A 15,180-nucleotide genomic window follows, 5' to 3' on the forward strand; every position below is an offset into this window, starting at 1 on the left:
ATCTTGACTTCTCCCAGTGGCAGGTGGGGGTGTCCTCTGGGCACAGCTCTGCTGTGCCCCCAAACCCAAGATATCTTGACAGCCAGTTGCCCCCCTGCACCTACCCGAGCAATGGACTGGGCAGGGGGAGGAGGGGGGCTGTTGGCATTTGATTGTCTGGGTCTTCTTTCACTTTATCCCCCACAGGGGCTCTTCTCCTCAAAGGCTGCCAGCTGCACTGCATGAGACATCTACTCCAGGCAGCTGCATCTCCCTGCCAGGTAAGGAGGTCCTTGGCCCCCCACACCCCCAAACCAGGGGTGTTTCAGTGCTGGGTGGGCAGCCCCCATCAGTGGGCCCAGCCCAGAGCAGCTGCATCTCCTTGCCAGGCCGGGAGTATGTAGTCATCCCCCATGTGTGCAGCACCCCAGAGCTGGCTGCGTCTCAGGCCCTGTATAATCGCCCCACATGTGTGCTGCACCCCAGAGCTGGCTGCATCTCAGGCCCTGTATAATCGCCCCCCATGTGTGCTGCACCCCAGAGCTGGCTGCATCTCGGGCCTTGTATAATCACCCCCCCGTGTGCAGTGCACCCCAGAGCTGGCTGCATCTGCCTGCCAGGCAGGACCCAGCGTAATCAGTGTTTCTAAACGTCAAAGGGAGTTTGGGGCAAGCTCTTAGGTGACCCCAGGCTGCCTCCCAGCTGCTGCCTGTTCCTCAGCGAAGCCACAGAGCCTCAGGATGCTGACCTAGGAGAGGATCTGGAGAGCCCAGTGCCCCTGAGGCATTGCACTGCTCCTCCCTCCCCACTGGAGCCAGCTGGTTTCCAGATATCTGCTTTCTCTCTCCTGTGAATTGCCCAGGGGCAGGGGTTGATGGATGAAAGCTGGAGCTGAAAGCATCAAAGGAGCTAGGGCACCAGGAAAGGCGGCAGTGCTGATCCCTGATAAGATGCAGCAACCACAGACACCCAGAGCTGCTGATACCTGGGACGACCCCTGCCCTGCCCTGCCCTGCCCTGCCCAGCTCCCTGGAGGAGCCTGGACTCAGGTGAGCTCTGGCCTGGGGTCCCAGTTGTGCCTTGGGGGGAGGGGGTTGTCATTTTCCCTGGTGGCCCCGGATGACTGTAGCTGGCAGAGCTCAGACAAGCAAGGGCTCAGTGAGAAATGTCCTTGCTCAGGGCCAGGGACGAGCTGTGGCCTCTGCTAGACCCTGGGTGTTGGCTTAGCCCCATCGTAGGCGCTGGGAACGGGTGGGGGCTGCAGAGAGGGGTCTGGCAAGCGAGCGAGCACATGGGGTGTGAGTGCGGGCACCGGGCATCAGCAGCTGGGCAGAGAGGCTCTGAGCTGGACACAGCTGCTCCAGCTCTCGGTGCTTCGCGTGGCCCGGGCCAGGCCTGGTCTCTTCTGAGGACCTTGGACAAAGGGGAAGGAGCCAGTGGCAAACGCCAGACAAAGCCCCTTTGCAACAGGCTTCAGGGCCAGGGCTGTTTGCATGGGGTGCAGCTGGGCTGGGAGGGGAGCACGCGGCCCGAGGCCCCGAGCTCGGGAGCCAGAGCCTGGTCCTGGCAAGTGCTGACACCAGCTGTTCCCCGGGAGCCTTTGTTTTGCAACGCAGCCCCCGGGCTGGCCTGGCCTGGCCTGGCTTGGCGGAGGAGCCGGTCAGCTGGTCCCGGTGCTTTCACAACCCAAACCTCAAGCTGGAAGAAGAAAACCGCGGGGAAGGCTGGGGGGGCCGCGGCGCTGGCAAAACAAAGCGTTTCTCAGCTCAGCTGGGGGATGTTTGTGTGGAAACAAGGAGCTGGCCATGGGGGCCCTGCGAGGAAGGGGGTTACTGCCGGTCAGTGCCCCGAGGCGGGCAGGCCTGGGGCGGCCTGAACGCGCGTAACCCCGTGCCAGCGCTGCCTCGCAGCCACAGCCAGGGCCCAGGGGCCCAGCCTTGGGGGTCCCGCAGGGGAGGCCGAGACCCCAGATCGGAGGGTGCCCAAGCTGGGCTGGGGGTTGCATTCCCCAAGTACAAGGAGGAGACCCCCCCCATGGCCCTGCAGCCTTGGGCCTGGACCATGGAAAAACACCAGCTCTCTGTGTGGGTGTTTTCCAGGGCCCTGTCCAACCCAAACAGCCTCCCCGGGTAAACAGGGGCTGCGGCCAGGCCAGCTCCCCGCGGTGCCCCCCTTGGTGCGACCCTTGCTCCGGTGCCTTTGGCCTTGGCCCAAGGGCTTGGGCAGCTGTGGGACCAGGCCGGGGGAGCCGGGTGCATTGGAGGGAAGGGACAGGGGCACCGGCTGTTTCTGCCCCTTCCGGGCAGGGGCAGTTGCTGGGGGGGGAAGGCAGGCCCAGGACCACTTCCGGCCTGTGCTGGGTGCGTGTCGGTGCGATGGTGGGAGTTGGGGGGCGGTGGATGCACCCCACAGTCCCGGGCGGTAGCTCTCCCTGCTCATGGGAGCCCCTTTCTGTGCAGCAGCACGGGGTGAAGCTGTTGGGCAAAGCTGTTGCCCGCTTCAGGGCAGGCGCTGGCTGGGCCCCAGCGAGCCCCCCCCACCCCTGCCCGGGCACTTGGGGGTTAAAGGCAGCTATTCCCCCCTCCCCCCCCACCAGTGCGCGCACACCCTGCTGGGATCTGGTTTCCTGGACCAGCAACCTCCCAATTAAGAGGCCTTGGGAAGGAGGGAGGGGAAAGGGGGTCAGGTTCCCCCCCTGTGGGGCGGGGGCGGCGCAGGGTTTATAGGGCAGGGTTTATAGGGCGTGGGAGCAGGGCTGCAGCCATTGCTTCCTTCCAGCTTGCAGCAAGTGTGCGGGGCTGGGGGGGGGATCCTGGGCTGCAGCTGGGGCTGGGGCTGGGGCAGAGGCAGAGGGGGGTCCTGGGTTGCTGCTGGAGGAGCAGAGAGAGGGGTCTTGGACTGAAGCTGGGGGGAGCAGACGGGGGGTCCTGGGCTGGAGCTGGGGGGGGCAGAGAGGGGAGTCCTGGGCTGGAGCTGGGGGGGCATGGGGGTTTTGGGGGTGGTTTTGCAGCCCCCCCTGTGCAGGGGCTGATCTGGGGAGTGGGTTCCCACAGGGCTGGGGCTTGGTCAGATCCTTGAAGGGAGGGCAGGGGGCAAGAGTGAGGCCCAGGCAGGGTGGGGGTCTCTGTGGGGTTTGAGGGCTGGTTGTGGGGGTCCTGGCAGGGCATGGAGTTGCTGGGAGATGGGAATGGGGCCCCAGCAGGAGGCACGGTGGGGATGGGGGCCGTCTCGCCCCCCCAGTGTGGCTCCAGGTGACCCTCCCTTTTGCCCCCCATCCCCACAGGTTGCAGCCAACCCCAGGGACGATGCGGCCTGCAGTTTCCATCGCTCTGGCCCTTGTGGCTCTGCTGGTCCTGGCAGGTAGGAGCCTGGAGCGGGTCCCTGGGATGGTGTATGTGTGTGTGTGTGCACACATATCTGCACATGCATGTGCGTGTGTCCTGGAGGAGCATGCGTGTGCAGGCAGGGGCTGCACGGGCATAAGAAGTAGTGGGGGAGGGAAGGCAGGTGCGTGGAAGCGGACAGACATGTCTGACCAGTCTTTGTTGTCTGTACTTCATATAACACGCGTGTCCTATCCTGCCGTGTTGCGCCGCGTTGCATCGCATCTTGCTGTCTCCCCTGCGGGGCAGGGCTGGTGCCTGCTGCAAGTCTGCAGCGCTCAGGCACCCACAGCCGCCCTGGTGTGCCCAAGGAAATCAATCACTTGACAGATGCCTGGAGTCTTGCCAGCCCCAGCTGCCTCACGTGCACGTGCATGCGTGTGCAAGCATGTGCCATGGGTGTCTGTGTGTCAAGCAGCAGTCTGGAGACCCACGTGTCCATGGGGCAGGAATTTGGTTGGGGGGGCAGGGGGGGAGCACGTGCACTTGCCATCTGCCTTGGGAGACCCCCACCTGGGCACATCTGTCTTGGCACTTGCCTCCCAGAATCTCCGCTGGGCACTGCGCGAGCCTGGCACAGCCAGTGCTGCTCTCCGCAGGCTCCGTGCCCAGGCTGTGACACAGCAGAGGAGACCGTGTATGTCCTCCCTTGTTTTACTGGTATCCAGTGACCGGCTCTGGGGGCTGGGTAGGGTCGAGGCAGGCATCCTGCCCAGGCCCCCCTCACTTCCACCCTGCCCAGGCACACCCAGCTGATGCTTCCTCCCCACAGACTCTGCCCGGTCGGAGCCAGGGGAGCCGACCCTGATGCAAAAGCTGGAGCAGTTCAAGGAGAATGTGAAGGTCTTCGCTGACAACATTGGGGAGAAGACCAAGGCAGCCTTGCAGGAGCTGCATGACAGCGAGTTCAGCACCAAGACCCGGTGAGCAGGCGGGCGGCTGTGGGGCCCTGACCCTCTCTCCGCTCCCTGGGGCTGGGCCTGGTGGAGGGGGAAGGCTTAACGAAGTTGAGGTGGATGGTGACGCCAATCCTGGCCCTGGCTCAGAGGGGCTGGTGCTGCGGGTCTGCCAGCTCCCCAGGGAGCTGGGAGAGCGGTGGAGGGGCTGGACCCGCTGATGCCCTGTGCTGATGCCCTGTCCCTTGCCTGGCAGGAACTGGTTCTCTGAGCACTTCAAGAAGGTGAAGGAGAAGCTCAAGGACACGTTTGCCTAGGACTGGCCTGATTCAGTGGGGGAATGGGGGTCTCCAGGCAGCCCCCAGCCATGCCCAGTATCTCACTGGTGGCCTTGTTCCTGCCGCCCTTGCTGTGTAGCCATGAATTAAAGCACTGCTGCCTTCGTATCCCGGCATCCACTCAGTCTCCCCTGCTGCGTACTGCCTGCCCCTTCACAATGGAGGACTCGGACCCCTCCCTGTCCATCCTGGATGGTTCTGCTACGTGCACATGCATGTGGGGCCGAGCCCCAGGCTCCCATGCCCACCTGGCTCCACCCCTGTGTGCAATCTTGTTGCATGGGTGGTGCAGCACATGGATTGACAAACACGTGTGCATGCACGTGGCTGCGGCGCTCCAGCCTGGTGAGATGGTGGGAAGAGCTGCTGGGAGGCGACCCCGGTTCAGGCACAGACAGTGCTGGGGGGACCCAGCCTGTCCCTCCTGCCGTCAGCATTTCTGGACTGGGCGCAAGGCTGCAGCCCAGCTGGTCAGGCGCTGGGTGTGCATTTGCTGCAGTCTCGTGTGCCCAGAATAGATTGGCTTGTCTCTGGGCTGCAATGAACATGGTAAAAGGGGGCCAGGAGGGCCTAAGTGGGTGCTGGAGGTCTCCACGGGCTCTCTGTACCCCCAGACCAGGTACCCTGTCCCAGCCCCATGTGAGGGCAGCACAAGGCAGTGCCAGCTTCCAGCATCTGAGTCTGGGGTGAGCAGAGTCCAGGCCTGGGTGCAGGAACCAGCCGGGTAAGGTGAGGCACGGCCTGGAGTACAAGAGCTATGCCCATGTGTGCCCCATATGTCTGGGTACCACATGTGTGCATGTGTCTGCATGTGTTTCTTCATACAAGACGTGCTCACGTGTCCTGGATACCTGATTTCCATGCATGTGCATGTGTCTTCGTGTATTTCTCCAGCAGACGAGGTGTGAACACGTGTGCCCTGTGTGTCTGCATCTGTTCCTCCAGCTGGGGGAAGCCAGTCTCGGGCTGCTGGCAGGGAACAGGCCCCATCGCCTTGAGTACGCCTTGGCAAGGCCCTTTCAGAGCTGGGGGGCATGGGCCGGGCCGGCCTTCCCGACTGCCAGGGGGTGGATGAAACCCCAGGCGCAAACATTGCGACAGAGCAGAGCAAAGGGCTGGGGGGCAGGATGGCACGTACCCAACCTGCCTGCTCATCACTCCGAGCTCTTCAGCAAATAACCTTTTGGACTCCTGCTCTCCCTTGCCGGCCTATTGCAGCCCAGTGGGGCCTTGGCTTTGTGCCTTTGTGCCCAGCTCAGTGCCTGGGGCCTGTTGGTCTTCCCGGGAGTGCGGGGTGCTGTGCAGGGTGGTTCTGCTACAGCCCAGCTGCCGCAGCACAGCCAAGGGCAGAGAGGAGGAGCACAGGGGAGTGGGCGGCTTGGGGTGCACAGGCGTGAACGGTAGAGAGATGGGCAGGCAGACCCAGGGTGCGAGGACGAGATGGCCAGTCACGTAGGGAAATGGCCTTCCCGCCCACGGCACTGCGTGCCCCCAGAGGCCATGGCCGCGCCCCTCCCAGCCCCAATAAATATTGCGGGCAGCTGGTGCCAGGCAGAGGGCTTGCGCTGTGGGCAAGTTGTGCTGAGCTGGACGCAGGATCCTGCCTCGGATCCCTGCCTCGCTTGCCACCACCACCATGGGCCCCCACGTCCTTGCCGGGGTCTGCCTGCTGCTCCTGGCCATGGCCTGGGGTGAGTGAGGTGTGGGCACTGTGGTGCAGCTGAGGCCTTGCTCTCATCTGGGAGCTGCGGTGCAACAGGGCCCAGGGCGGTCGCATGGGCAGGGGGGCAGGGGCCCGGTCCCTGCTCGGTTCAGGGGGTGCTGGGATCAGGGACCCCAGGTCCTGTTGCCCCAGGCTGCCAGGTTTTCTGTGGACCCTGGGGCGTCTCTATGTGACCCCACTGACCAGGACCCGGGGCATGCTGTACGCAGTACCTGAGCCCTCATGGCTGCCTGGGCTGTGAGCTGCCCTTCTGCTCTCCCCTCCACAGTGCCTGGCTTGGAGGGCAGCCCTGTGAAGGAGGAGCAGATGCAGGGGGATGATTGGAGTGTCTCGGGCATCCTCCGCAGTGTCCTTGTTCAGCCACTGCAGAAGTTCGCCGGTGACGTCACCTCCGCCATCACTTCCACCGAGAGCTGGAAGAAGCTCAAGTGCGTGTCCCAGGGTGGGCGGGGGGCGTGAGCAGGAAGCATGGCAGCGCATGTGCACATCAGGGCATGTATGTGTGTGCCTGCACCCGTGCAGAGACCTGCACTTTGTGCATGCATATTGTGTGCACGTGTGCTCTTCTGTTCACAGGCATGCTGGTGGGGCAGGGCGGGTCTGTGCCTCTGCTTGTCCTTCCCTGGCAGGAAGGTGTTGGGCTGGGACCTTCCCTGGCTGGCGTCTCACTGCGTGGGCTCTCTCTGCAGGACACCTGGCCGTGGCTTCGTCACCCCTGCTGTGGGGCTCGTCAAGGAGCTGTACAATGAGTACCTGGCCTGGGTCTGGCCCCGGCTGTGGGAGTGGACTGAGGAGCAACTGGGCCAGGGCAAGGGCGCTGGACAAGCCTAAACCCTCCCCCCCACCAATAAAGGCGTTTGCAGCCGCATGGGGGGTGGCCTCTTCCTGGGTGCCGAGAGGGGATCATGTCCCCATCCTGCTGTATGTCCGTGCACATGTGTCTGCATCTGTCCATGCAGAGGAAACCTGCCCAGACTCCCTGAGCACCCCGGGGGGCTCCTGAGGGCCAGTGTTGGTGCAGGGGAGCCAGGCACCCACAATGCCCCTCCCCACCTGGACTTCATCGCAGGAGGGAGGAGGAAACCCGGAGTGATGTGTGCATGGTCACACCAAGACCTCCCCCCTTCCCCCTCCTCATCCCACCCTCCAGAGCCAGGAGGGGAGCCAGGTGTCTGGGTGCTCAGGCCCGGGGAGGGGGTGCATGGCTGGGTCAGCAGGGGGTGCTGTTGTTGTAGGGGCAGGCACTGTCTCCAACCCCCAGCCCGTGTGCCGTGTGTGCACCTGGCTTGGCCCCGGGAAAGCCACACGGCCCCATCACGGCACTTGCGGGGGAAGTGCCCAGCATGGGGCTGAGCCCAGCAGGGAGGCCCGACCCCCCCATCTGCCCATGGGAGGGAGCTGGGTCCAAGGAAGGGGTGCAGGAGGGGCTGAGCCCTTCAGAGGGGTGCAGCAAAGTGGTCTGGGCCCAGGGCTTAGGTCTGACGGGGGCTGGGGAGGCCCTGGGGGAGGTCAGTGGAGCCAGCGGTGTGGGGAGAAGGGGCAGGGTTGATGCACAGGGGCTGGCAATGGGGGAGGCAGGGGGCTGTGTCGGGGCACACGCTACCCATGAAGGTGTGAGGGGTTTGGAGGGGCTGGTTCCCCCCTCCCCAGGGTCTCTGTGCAGCTAGGCCCGGTCTGTGCTTGGTGGGAGGTGTTTGCCAGGTCGCAGCCTTGGCCTGGTCCTGTTTGCCTGGACTTAGCCCCGGGGCCATGTCACTGCGGCGCCAGCTTCTAGGAAAGGGGGGCTGCGGCTTTCCACCTGCCCCTATAAAGGTGCTGGCTCCAACCTGGGGCCAGAGCCACTGCGGCTGCCACCAAGTATGTGCCCAGCTGCAGGCCCCAGTCCCAGCTCCCCCACCCTGCCTGGCTTTGGGGCGGGGGTAAGGGGTCACCTGTGCCCTGGCCTGGATCGGGACCCTGTGGCTGGTGGGGAGGGCGCCGGGGAGGGTTTGCCTGGGCCTCTGTGCCACGTGCCCTGGATTGGGACTGTCTTCTCTAGCTGCTCTTGCCTTGCTCCCCGGTAGGTCTGTGCCTCTTGCTCCAGGCTCTGGGCATAGACTGGAAGGGCACTCGGTGGCAGGTATGTGGGGATGGCGGCTTTGGGACATCCTGCCCCAGGGTCCCCCGTGCTGGGGGCTGGTGGCAGGGCTGCAGCCTGGAGGAAGGAGTAGGGTGGTATGGAGCTGCTGGGAAGGAGTCTGGGGGGGCTCAGCCCCTTGGAGGGGTCCTGGCATGTCCCCTTTGTCTCACCTGCCCTGGCCCAGCTGTGACGGTGTCTCCTGTCCCGCAGCGTCTCCGGCCAGGATGGATCTGAAAGTCGTGGCTGTCTCCTTCCTGCTGCTGGTCCTCTGCTCGGGTGAGCGATGCCAGAGCCTCACAGTCCCCCCAAACCCGCTCCAGCTGCAGGCTCAACCCAGGGAGCTGCAAGCAGCTGCTGCTGATTTTGGGGGGGCTCTCCCTTCCCCTCCCTCTTCCTGGGATCGGGCCCTTGCTCCCCCAGCCCTGGCTGCTTTGCTTTAGGGCAGGAGCACCCTGGCTTTCCCCTGTGGCGGATGGGGTGCTGGACTCTGCAGCCTGTCCCGGGTGCCCCCAGCCCTGCCCAGCTCCCTGCCCCCCAGACAAGAGCCTGTGCAGCTGGCGGGAGCGAAGGGGGTGGTAGCGTCTCTCCGGGCCAGTGTGCACTGCCGGAGCCTCTGTCCATGCCCTGCACCAGACTCAGGCCCATGAGCCCCAGGTCCTCGGCTGGGGTCCACAGCGTCGGGCCCCTTGACCTGAGCCACCCCCCGACCCTGCAGAGGCTGCCGGCTACCAGCTCTTGACCTGGGAGCAGGCAAACACCGCGGTCAAGGGGGTGCTGGACAAGGTCCACTCCACTGGCGTTGAGAAGCTCCGGTAAGGGCTGGGGGGAGTGGGGCTGGGGGAGGCCATGGCCCCACCCACAGGGTAAGGGCTGCGGGGAGCGGGGCCGGGGGGAGGCTGTGGCATCGCTGATGGGGTTGGTGCTGCTTCTGCTGCCGTCTGGGGGCTGCGGTGGGGGCCTGGCATCTCCCTTGTGCTTCCCAAGCCGCACCAGGACCCTGCTCAGCTGCTTTGAGGGACCTCTGTTTCCTTGAGCCCCTTGGGTTGCTCCAGTCCCCTGTGCCACGTGGTGGGTGCCTGCAGGCATGGGGGCTGCTTTTTCCTTCTCCGGACCCTTGTTAGCCTGTGGCAACGAGGTCGTGGCCCTGGAATGCCACGGGCGACATGGTCGTTCCACCCCCCCCCGCCCCAGGGATGCCTGTGCCCGTGCTGTCCCCAGGAGCGTCTCCTAATGGCTGCACTCCCCTCCCCAGGGACATCTACGACAAGAGCGTGGACGCGGTGGGCACCTACACAAGCATCCTGACGGACCAGCTGTACCACTGGTGGTGTGGGGAGCAGTGACATGCCCGGTCCCCGCTCCATCCCCCTGCCAGGAGCAGGTTCATTCAGCTCCACATCTCTTCCCTGCCTCATGCTGACACTTTTGTCCCTGTGACCCAATAAAACGAGTTCCCCGCGATGGAGACCGGGCTCCTCCTGTTCTCCATGTTCACGCATAGACGCGGTCATGCTCAGGCACACAGTCGGAGCCACGGGTGCGGGAGCTCGGTGGCAGGGCGTGAAGCCAGGCATCTGGTCCCCCTTTCTAGCCCTCTGGGCTCCCATTCAAACTAAGAGGCAGTGGGCGCAGGCCACAGCAGCACAGCCCCGGCGCCCCGTGGGTCCGGACTGGCTGTGACGGGGCCCTCGGTCCCCGGGGTGGAGGGAGCATAGCCACCAGGCTGAGCCCTGTGGCGAGCACTGTGCTGTGGCCTGCCCTTACGCAGCACTGGCTGGGCCAGAGATGAGGTCTGCCTCCGCATGGCCGTGTCCCAGCAGCGCCCAGCGCTGCGTCCTCCTCCACGTAGGCAGGCGGCCCCAACCTTTAGCCTCGACCTGCTCCTTGCTGCTGTGTCAGAGGGGGAGGGCAGGTCAGGGCACATTCTGTCCTCCCTCCTTCCCCCCCCACACCACATGCTGGGTGATAAGGGTTAATGTGCTGCTAATCTCGGGAAGGGGGGAAGGTTGCCTGATAAGGGTGGAAACAGGGCTAGGGCCAGGCTGTGGCCTGCAAACAAACACTGATAAGGGCTGGCAGATTTTGAACATCCAAGTTGCCATGAGAGGCAGCAGGCACGGGGCTGGGGGTAGGGACTGGGGGCTGCAGGTCTGGGGGGATAGGGACTGGAGGTGGGACAGGGTGAGGGGGACTGGGGGGATAGGGACTGGGGGCCACATCCCTGGGGGGATAGGATCTGGGGGGCTGCATGTCTAGGGGGATAGGGGCTGGGCAGGGTAGCAGGACTGGGGGCCACAAGCTTGGGGGGCGGGGTAGGGGCCGGGGTTACTCAACGGTGTTTGCTGGCCCCGGGGAAGGGCTGTTGGGGGCATGGTGGGAACCCAGGGCTGGTGGGACGGTGCCCAGCTCATGTGTCTGTCCCGGCCTGGGTTTATGCCCACTGGGGAAGTGCTGTCCCTAGCAGGTGCTCCCAGGGCGTGCCCTGGCATCGGGCTAAGGGAGCTGCCGTGCAGCAGGGCAAGGTGCCCAGGACTGGGCCCAGGCCGGCTCCCTGCAGCGGGTGCAGTGCTGGGGTGTGGCCACCAGGTGGCAGGAGCCGGCCAGCTCCGAGCCTGGGCTCGCAGGGCACAGCGGGCTGTGGGCAGACGCGCATGGCTTGTACTGGGGTAGCCTGGCTCCCGAGCTGCTGAGGGGCTGCTTGGCCCCAGCACCCACATGTGCAGCTGGCCTAGTCCTCTGTGCATGTGCATGCGTGTGTGCGTGTGTCGGGGACGGGGTGCCCTCTCTGAGCCTGTGAACCGCGCTGCAGCCGTGTCGTGCCTGCCTGCCCGAGAGAGGGAGGGCGGTGCATGTGTCCTGCTTGGGGCTAGGCCAGTGGCCCCCAGCATCCAGTCCCCAGGTCCGGGGCAGGTTGTGGGGCTGCGCGAAGCCCAGCACCTGGCACCTCGGTTTGGGCATGCGGGGAGTCGCTGGCCATGGCGGAGGGAGGGCTGCATCTGCGGGGCCTGCTCTGGAGGTTGTGCAGGGGTCTGAACCTGCACCAGGCACAGGCTGAACCCCCCCCACTGCATGGGCCGGGATGTGCCTGGGCTCCTGGGATATCTCTAGCCCACTCCCCCCTCCCCCCTGGGAATGCAGCAGGTGGAGGGAAGGGCTGTTTACCTCGGAGAAGGACGTTTCTGTTTCCAGTCCCTCTGCACCAGCTGAGGTGGCCGGCAGGGCGAGGATAAAAGGCTGCCGAGCACCACCTCAGTCCTGGATGCGATGGAGCTCCTCATCTTGCTTCTGCTGAGTGTGGCAGGTAACCCCCTCGAGTGGCTGCCGCACCTCGGGTCTGCCCTGGCCCCCCCACCCCACTCACCCAGCCCCTCCGCTTGCCTTGCAGTAGCTGCGCGCCCCTACCAGGAGGACGATGGCGACAGGATAATCAGCGGGTACGAGTGCCAGCCGCACTCCCAGCCCTGGCAGGTCTTCTTCACCTACGGTGACAACTACCGCTGGTGCGGGGGGGCCCTCATCAGCCCGGAGTGGGTCATCTCCGCAGCCCACTGCTACAAGCCGTAAGTAGGGTGGCATGGGCTGGCCCATCTGGGGCTCGCAGGGTCCGCGGTGCTGAGGTCACATACTGACCCATGCCTCTTCCCTGCCACCCCAGGACGCTGGTGGCCCATCTTGGCGAGCATGACACGACGGCCCAGGAAGGCTTTGAGCAGCACATCCGGGTGGTCAAAGCCATCCGCTTCCCCAAGTACAATGCACGGACACTGGACAACGACCTCATGATGGTGAAACTGGTCCAGCCGGCCCAGATTGACCCGTATGTGCAGCCCATCTGCCTCTCCCGCAGCTGCCCTGTGTCAGGGACCGATTGCCTGGTGTCCGGCTGGGGGAACCTCCTCACGGATGGCGGTAAGATCCTGGGGGCGAGAGACAAATGTGGGTGGGGGGGGCATTGGCATTGCCTTCTGGCTCACTGGGGGCCTGAAGGAGAGTGGAGTCGATCCAGACTCACTCCAATCCTGCTGGCTGTCTGACTCTGCCTGACGCCTGCCCTCTGCCTCCGCTTCAGTGCAATACCCAGAGCGTCTGCAGTGCCTGCGGGTGCCCATCCTCTCCGAGTCCACCTGCCGCAGCTGCTACCCTGGTGCCATCACGCGGAACATGTTCTGCGCCGGCTACGTGCAGGGCGGGAAGGACTCCTGCCAGGTATGACAGGGACGGGCTAGGGGCTGGGGGCCTGGGCTGCCTCTTAGATGGGAGCATGCTGGGGTGCAGAGGTCTGTAATGCCCATGACCTCCTGTCATGATGCTGCTGTTCTCTGGTGTGGCCTGGCTCAACCCAATAGCTGCCCTGGCCCCAGCCCTGCCTTGGGGTTTGGGGCTGCTTGAAGGCGCCTTGATGCTGCTGGGCCTGGTGCTTCCTACCGTGGCACCGGGACCCAGCAGGGGTGACCGGAGGTGCCCCCAGCCCTGCACAGGCCCGTCATTCTCTGCCTGGCTCCTGCTTGTCTCCTGCAGGGCGACTCTGGCGGGCCGCTGGTCTGCAATGGGGAGCTGACTGGGGTGGTGTCCTGGGGTGAAGGGTGTGCCCAGAAGGACAAGCCAGGCGTCTACACCATGCTCTGCAACTACCTGCCCTGGATCCAGGAGGTCATGGCCAACAACTGATGTGCTGGGCTCCTGGCTGTGCTGGATCGCCCATGCCTTCCCTGCCCGGACACGAGCGCTCTGCACGGAGGCAGGCGGCTGGACCAGAGCTGGGGCAGGGGCTGGGCAGGGGCTTTGCAGCAAACACCAGCCGGATGGTGACATGAAACCCCAAACTCACAATAAAGTTCAGTGCCAAACTCCTGTCTTCGTGTCCATGGTTCTCACGGTTCCCACCCCTCCCCACATGCCCCAATGGGCAGCTTCCAGGCTCGTCTCTGCCCCAGCAGAGATTGAAGCCCCCGATATAGCTGGGCCCTGGGTTTACAACTACATTCCCAGGGTGCAGACCCCCTCTCACTGTGCTCAGAGGTGAGGCCTCTTCTCTGGTCCCCTGACAGTAGCACTGGTCTCCCCCGTTTCTCAAGCATGTCTGTCCCAGCTCCTGATCCTGTGGGCATGGCTTGGGGTCCGTAAGGCGGGAGGGAGGGGGCAGCCAGCACGGGGCCTGCATGGGCTCCTGAGGCAATTGCTTCAGGTGGCACAGGGGACGGCACAGGCTGGTGACTGCAGATGCCTGCAGCCCACCTCCTGCCCCTGACTCAGGAGCTCAGGACCCTCTACTTCCCCCACCCCAGTGGGCCAACAGTTTTGGAAACCTGCTTTAGGAGGCCCAGCCTGCTGCCCTTGGATGGGCTTTGGAAGGGCTGTCACCCCCTGCTCCTTCCCTGCTGCCGTCTCTGCGAGCGAGCCAGAGCCAGGAGGGAGCCCTGTGCCGGCTGTGCTGGGGCAGAGGCTCTGGCTCCCAGACTTGCGCGGGGCTGGGTCAGGGGCAGCAGCTCCAGCTCTGGGGGCAGCATCGCCCCAGCCCTGGGAGCAGAGCAAACCCCACGGAGGAGTGTGTCAGCCCCCGCTGAGCACCTTGGAGATAAGGTGGGAGCCAGGCCTGTCCAAGCCAGCTCCTGGGGTTGCTTTTCTAGTTCAGGGCATGGCGTTGCCATCCAGTGCCCAGCAGCTGAGGCCAGGGCTGTGTCAGGAACTGCCTATGGCTGAGGTGTCGGTGGGGACCGGCGAGTCCAGCCCCATAGGAGCAGCAGGGATGGGGCGAGTCACGTGGCCCTGGGTGCGGATGATCCACAGCCCCTTCCAAGCCCCTCCCATGGGTGCCCCTGCACCCACCCACCCCTTCTCCAAGGCACTCACCCCTCCCTGCCCGCGCTGGGGCCCCGTGTTCGGCACTGGTTGCTGGGGGGCAGTGCAAGACCCAGCCCCGCAGGCTGCCACGATGCCAGACCCGGGCAGCAATGAGTGGTTGGAGGGCGCGTCCACCCCGCTGACCCCACACCTGGGCCTGGCTGGAAGGCAGCGGCCGCGGGAGGCACCAGCCAAGGGGAAGGTGCAGCTGGACGGGGCTCAGGGGCAGCCGGGTCAGGTGTTGCCTTGGACGTGATTGATGGCGACGCCGGGACTCGTGGGAACACGGCATCTGCTGCTCTGGGCGAGCTGCCCTGTTCTCATCCCTGTCCCCGTCCCTGTCCCCGCCCCGTGGTGGCTCCCCTATAAGTCCCCGGCACCGGGCCCGGCTCATTCCTGCCCTGCTGCCTACACAGAGATGTCGATGTGGCTCGTGCTGCTGTTTCTGGGGGTGGCAGGTACCGGGGACGAGGGCTGCGGATGGGACATGGCTGCAAAGCCCCCTGACATGCGACAGGCCTGCAACAGCTGCAGGGCCACGGCAGAGCCAGCAGCAAGCCTAGGGCCTCAGGGTCACCCTGGGGACCTACTGCCTGGCACCAGCCCCATCCTCCACCCCCATGCACCACATTCCTTGAGTGTGGGTGCAGCTGTGGGGACACACTTAGTGATATGCCCATGCCCCGGCCTGTCCCAGCCCACAGGCTCCATGCGGCTGCCCTGTCTCTAGCACGCAGGGCTGGGGGCCCTGGCAGTGCCCATACTCCAGGGCCCTAGCCCAGTGCCAGCCTGGCCACTGCCACCCCATGCAAACCCTGTGGGCGCCGGAGCGAGCGCTTTCCTTGTTCATTTCCTCCCATGACCAATTGCACCCAAGATTAGCGCGGCTGCAAGGTGGTGC

The 15,180-nt window shown here is 65.0% G+C and overlaps 3 protein-coding genes across 5 annotated transcripts; all 3 read left to right on the plus strand.

The window, feature by feature from the left end:
* Nucleotides 1–2,745: 2,745 nt before the first annotated feature.
* Nucleotides 2,746–4,704, plus strand: APOC1 (apolipoprotein C1). The gene is made up of 4 exons (XM_059717775.1): nt 2,746–2,769; nt 3,263–3,339; nt 4,135–4,285; nt 4,515–4,704. The coding sequence occupies exons 2-4, from the start codon at nt 3,285–3,287 to the stop codon at nt 4,573–4,575; spliced, it is 267 nt and encodes an 88-aa protein (XP_059573758.1). The 5' UTR covers nt 2,746–2,769; nt 3,263–3,284; the 3' UTR covers nt 4,576–4,704.
* A 637-nt stretch (nt 4,705–5,341) lies between these two features.
* On the plus strand, nt 5,342–9,903 carry LOC102569738 (uncharacterized). 3 transcript variants are annotated; one of them, XM_019488022.2, is made up of 7 exons: nt 6,181–6,287; nt 6,588–6,747; nt 7,009–7,240; nt 8,383–8,438; nt 8,649–8,714; nt 9,154–9,250; nt 9,691–9,903. In XM_019488022.2, the coding sequence occupies exons 2-7, from the start codon at nt 6,636–6,638 to the stop codon at nt 9,779–9,781; spliced, it is 654 nt and encodes a 217-aa protein (XP_019343567.2). In that variant the 5' UTR covers nt 6,181–6,287; nt 6,588–6,635; the 3' UTR covers nt 9,782–9,903. The 3 variants fall into 3 exon arrangements, with proteins under 3 accessions (XP_059573757.1, XP_019343568.2, XP_019343567.2); XM_059717774.1 differs by lacking the exon at nt 9,691–9,903 and having other exon boundaries at nt 5,342–6,287; nt 9,072–9,244; XM_019488023.2 differs by lacking the exon at nt 6,588–6,747 and having other exon boundaries at nt 5,376–6,287.
* Nucleotides 9,904–10,802: 899 nt separating this feature from the next.
* Nucleotides 10,803–13,278, plus strand: LOC102571833 (trypsin). Its single transcript, XM_014604039.3, has 5 exons — nt 10,803–11,739; nt 11,824–11,998; nt 12,094–12,347; nt 12,508–12,644; nt 12,957–13,278. Exons 1-5 carry the CDS (start codon nt 11,703–11,705, stop codon nt 13,104–13,106), a joined length of 753 nt encoding a protein of 250 aa, XP_014459525.1. The 5' UTR covers nt 10,803–11,702; the 3' UTR covers nt 13,107–13,278.
* Nucleotides 13,279–15,180: the final 1,902 nt, after the last annotated feature.

The sequence above is a fragment of the Alligator mississippiensis genome, chromosome 15 (genome assembly GCF_030867095.1).
Source record: "Alligator mississippiensis isolate rAllMis1 chromosome 15, rAllMis1, whole genome shotgun sequence".
NCBI classification, from domain to species: Eukaryota; Metazoa; Chordata; order Crocodylia; family Alligatoridae; genus Alligator; species Alligator mississippiensis.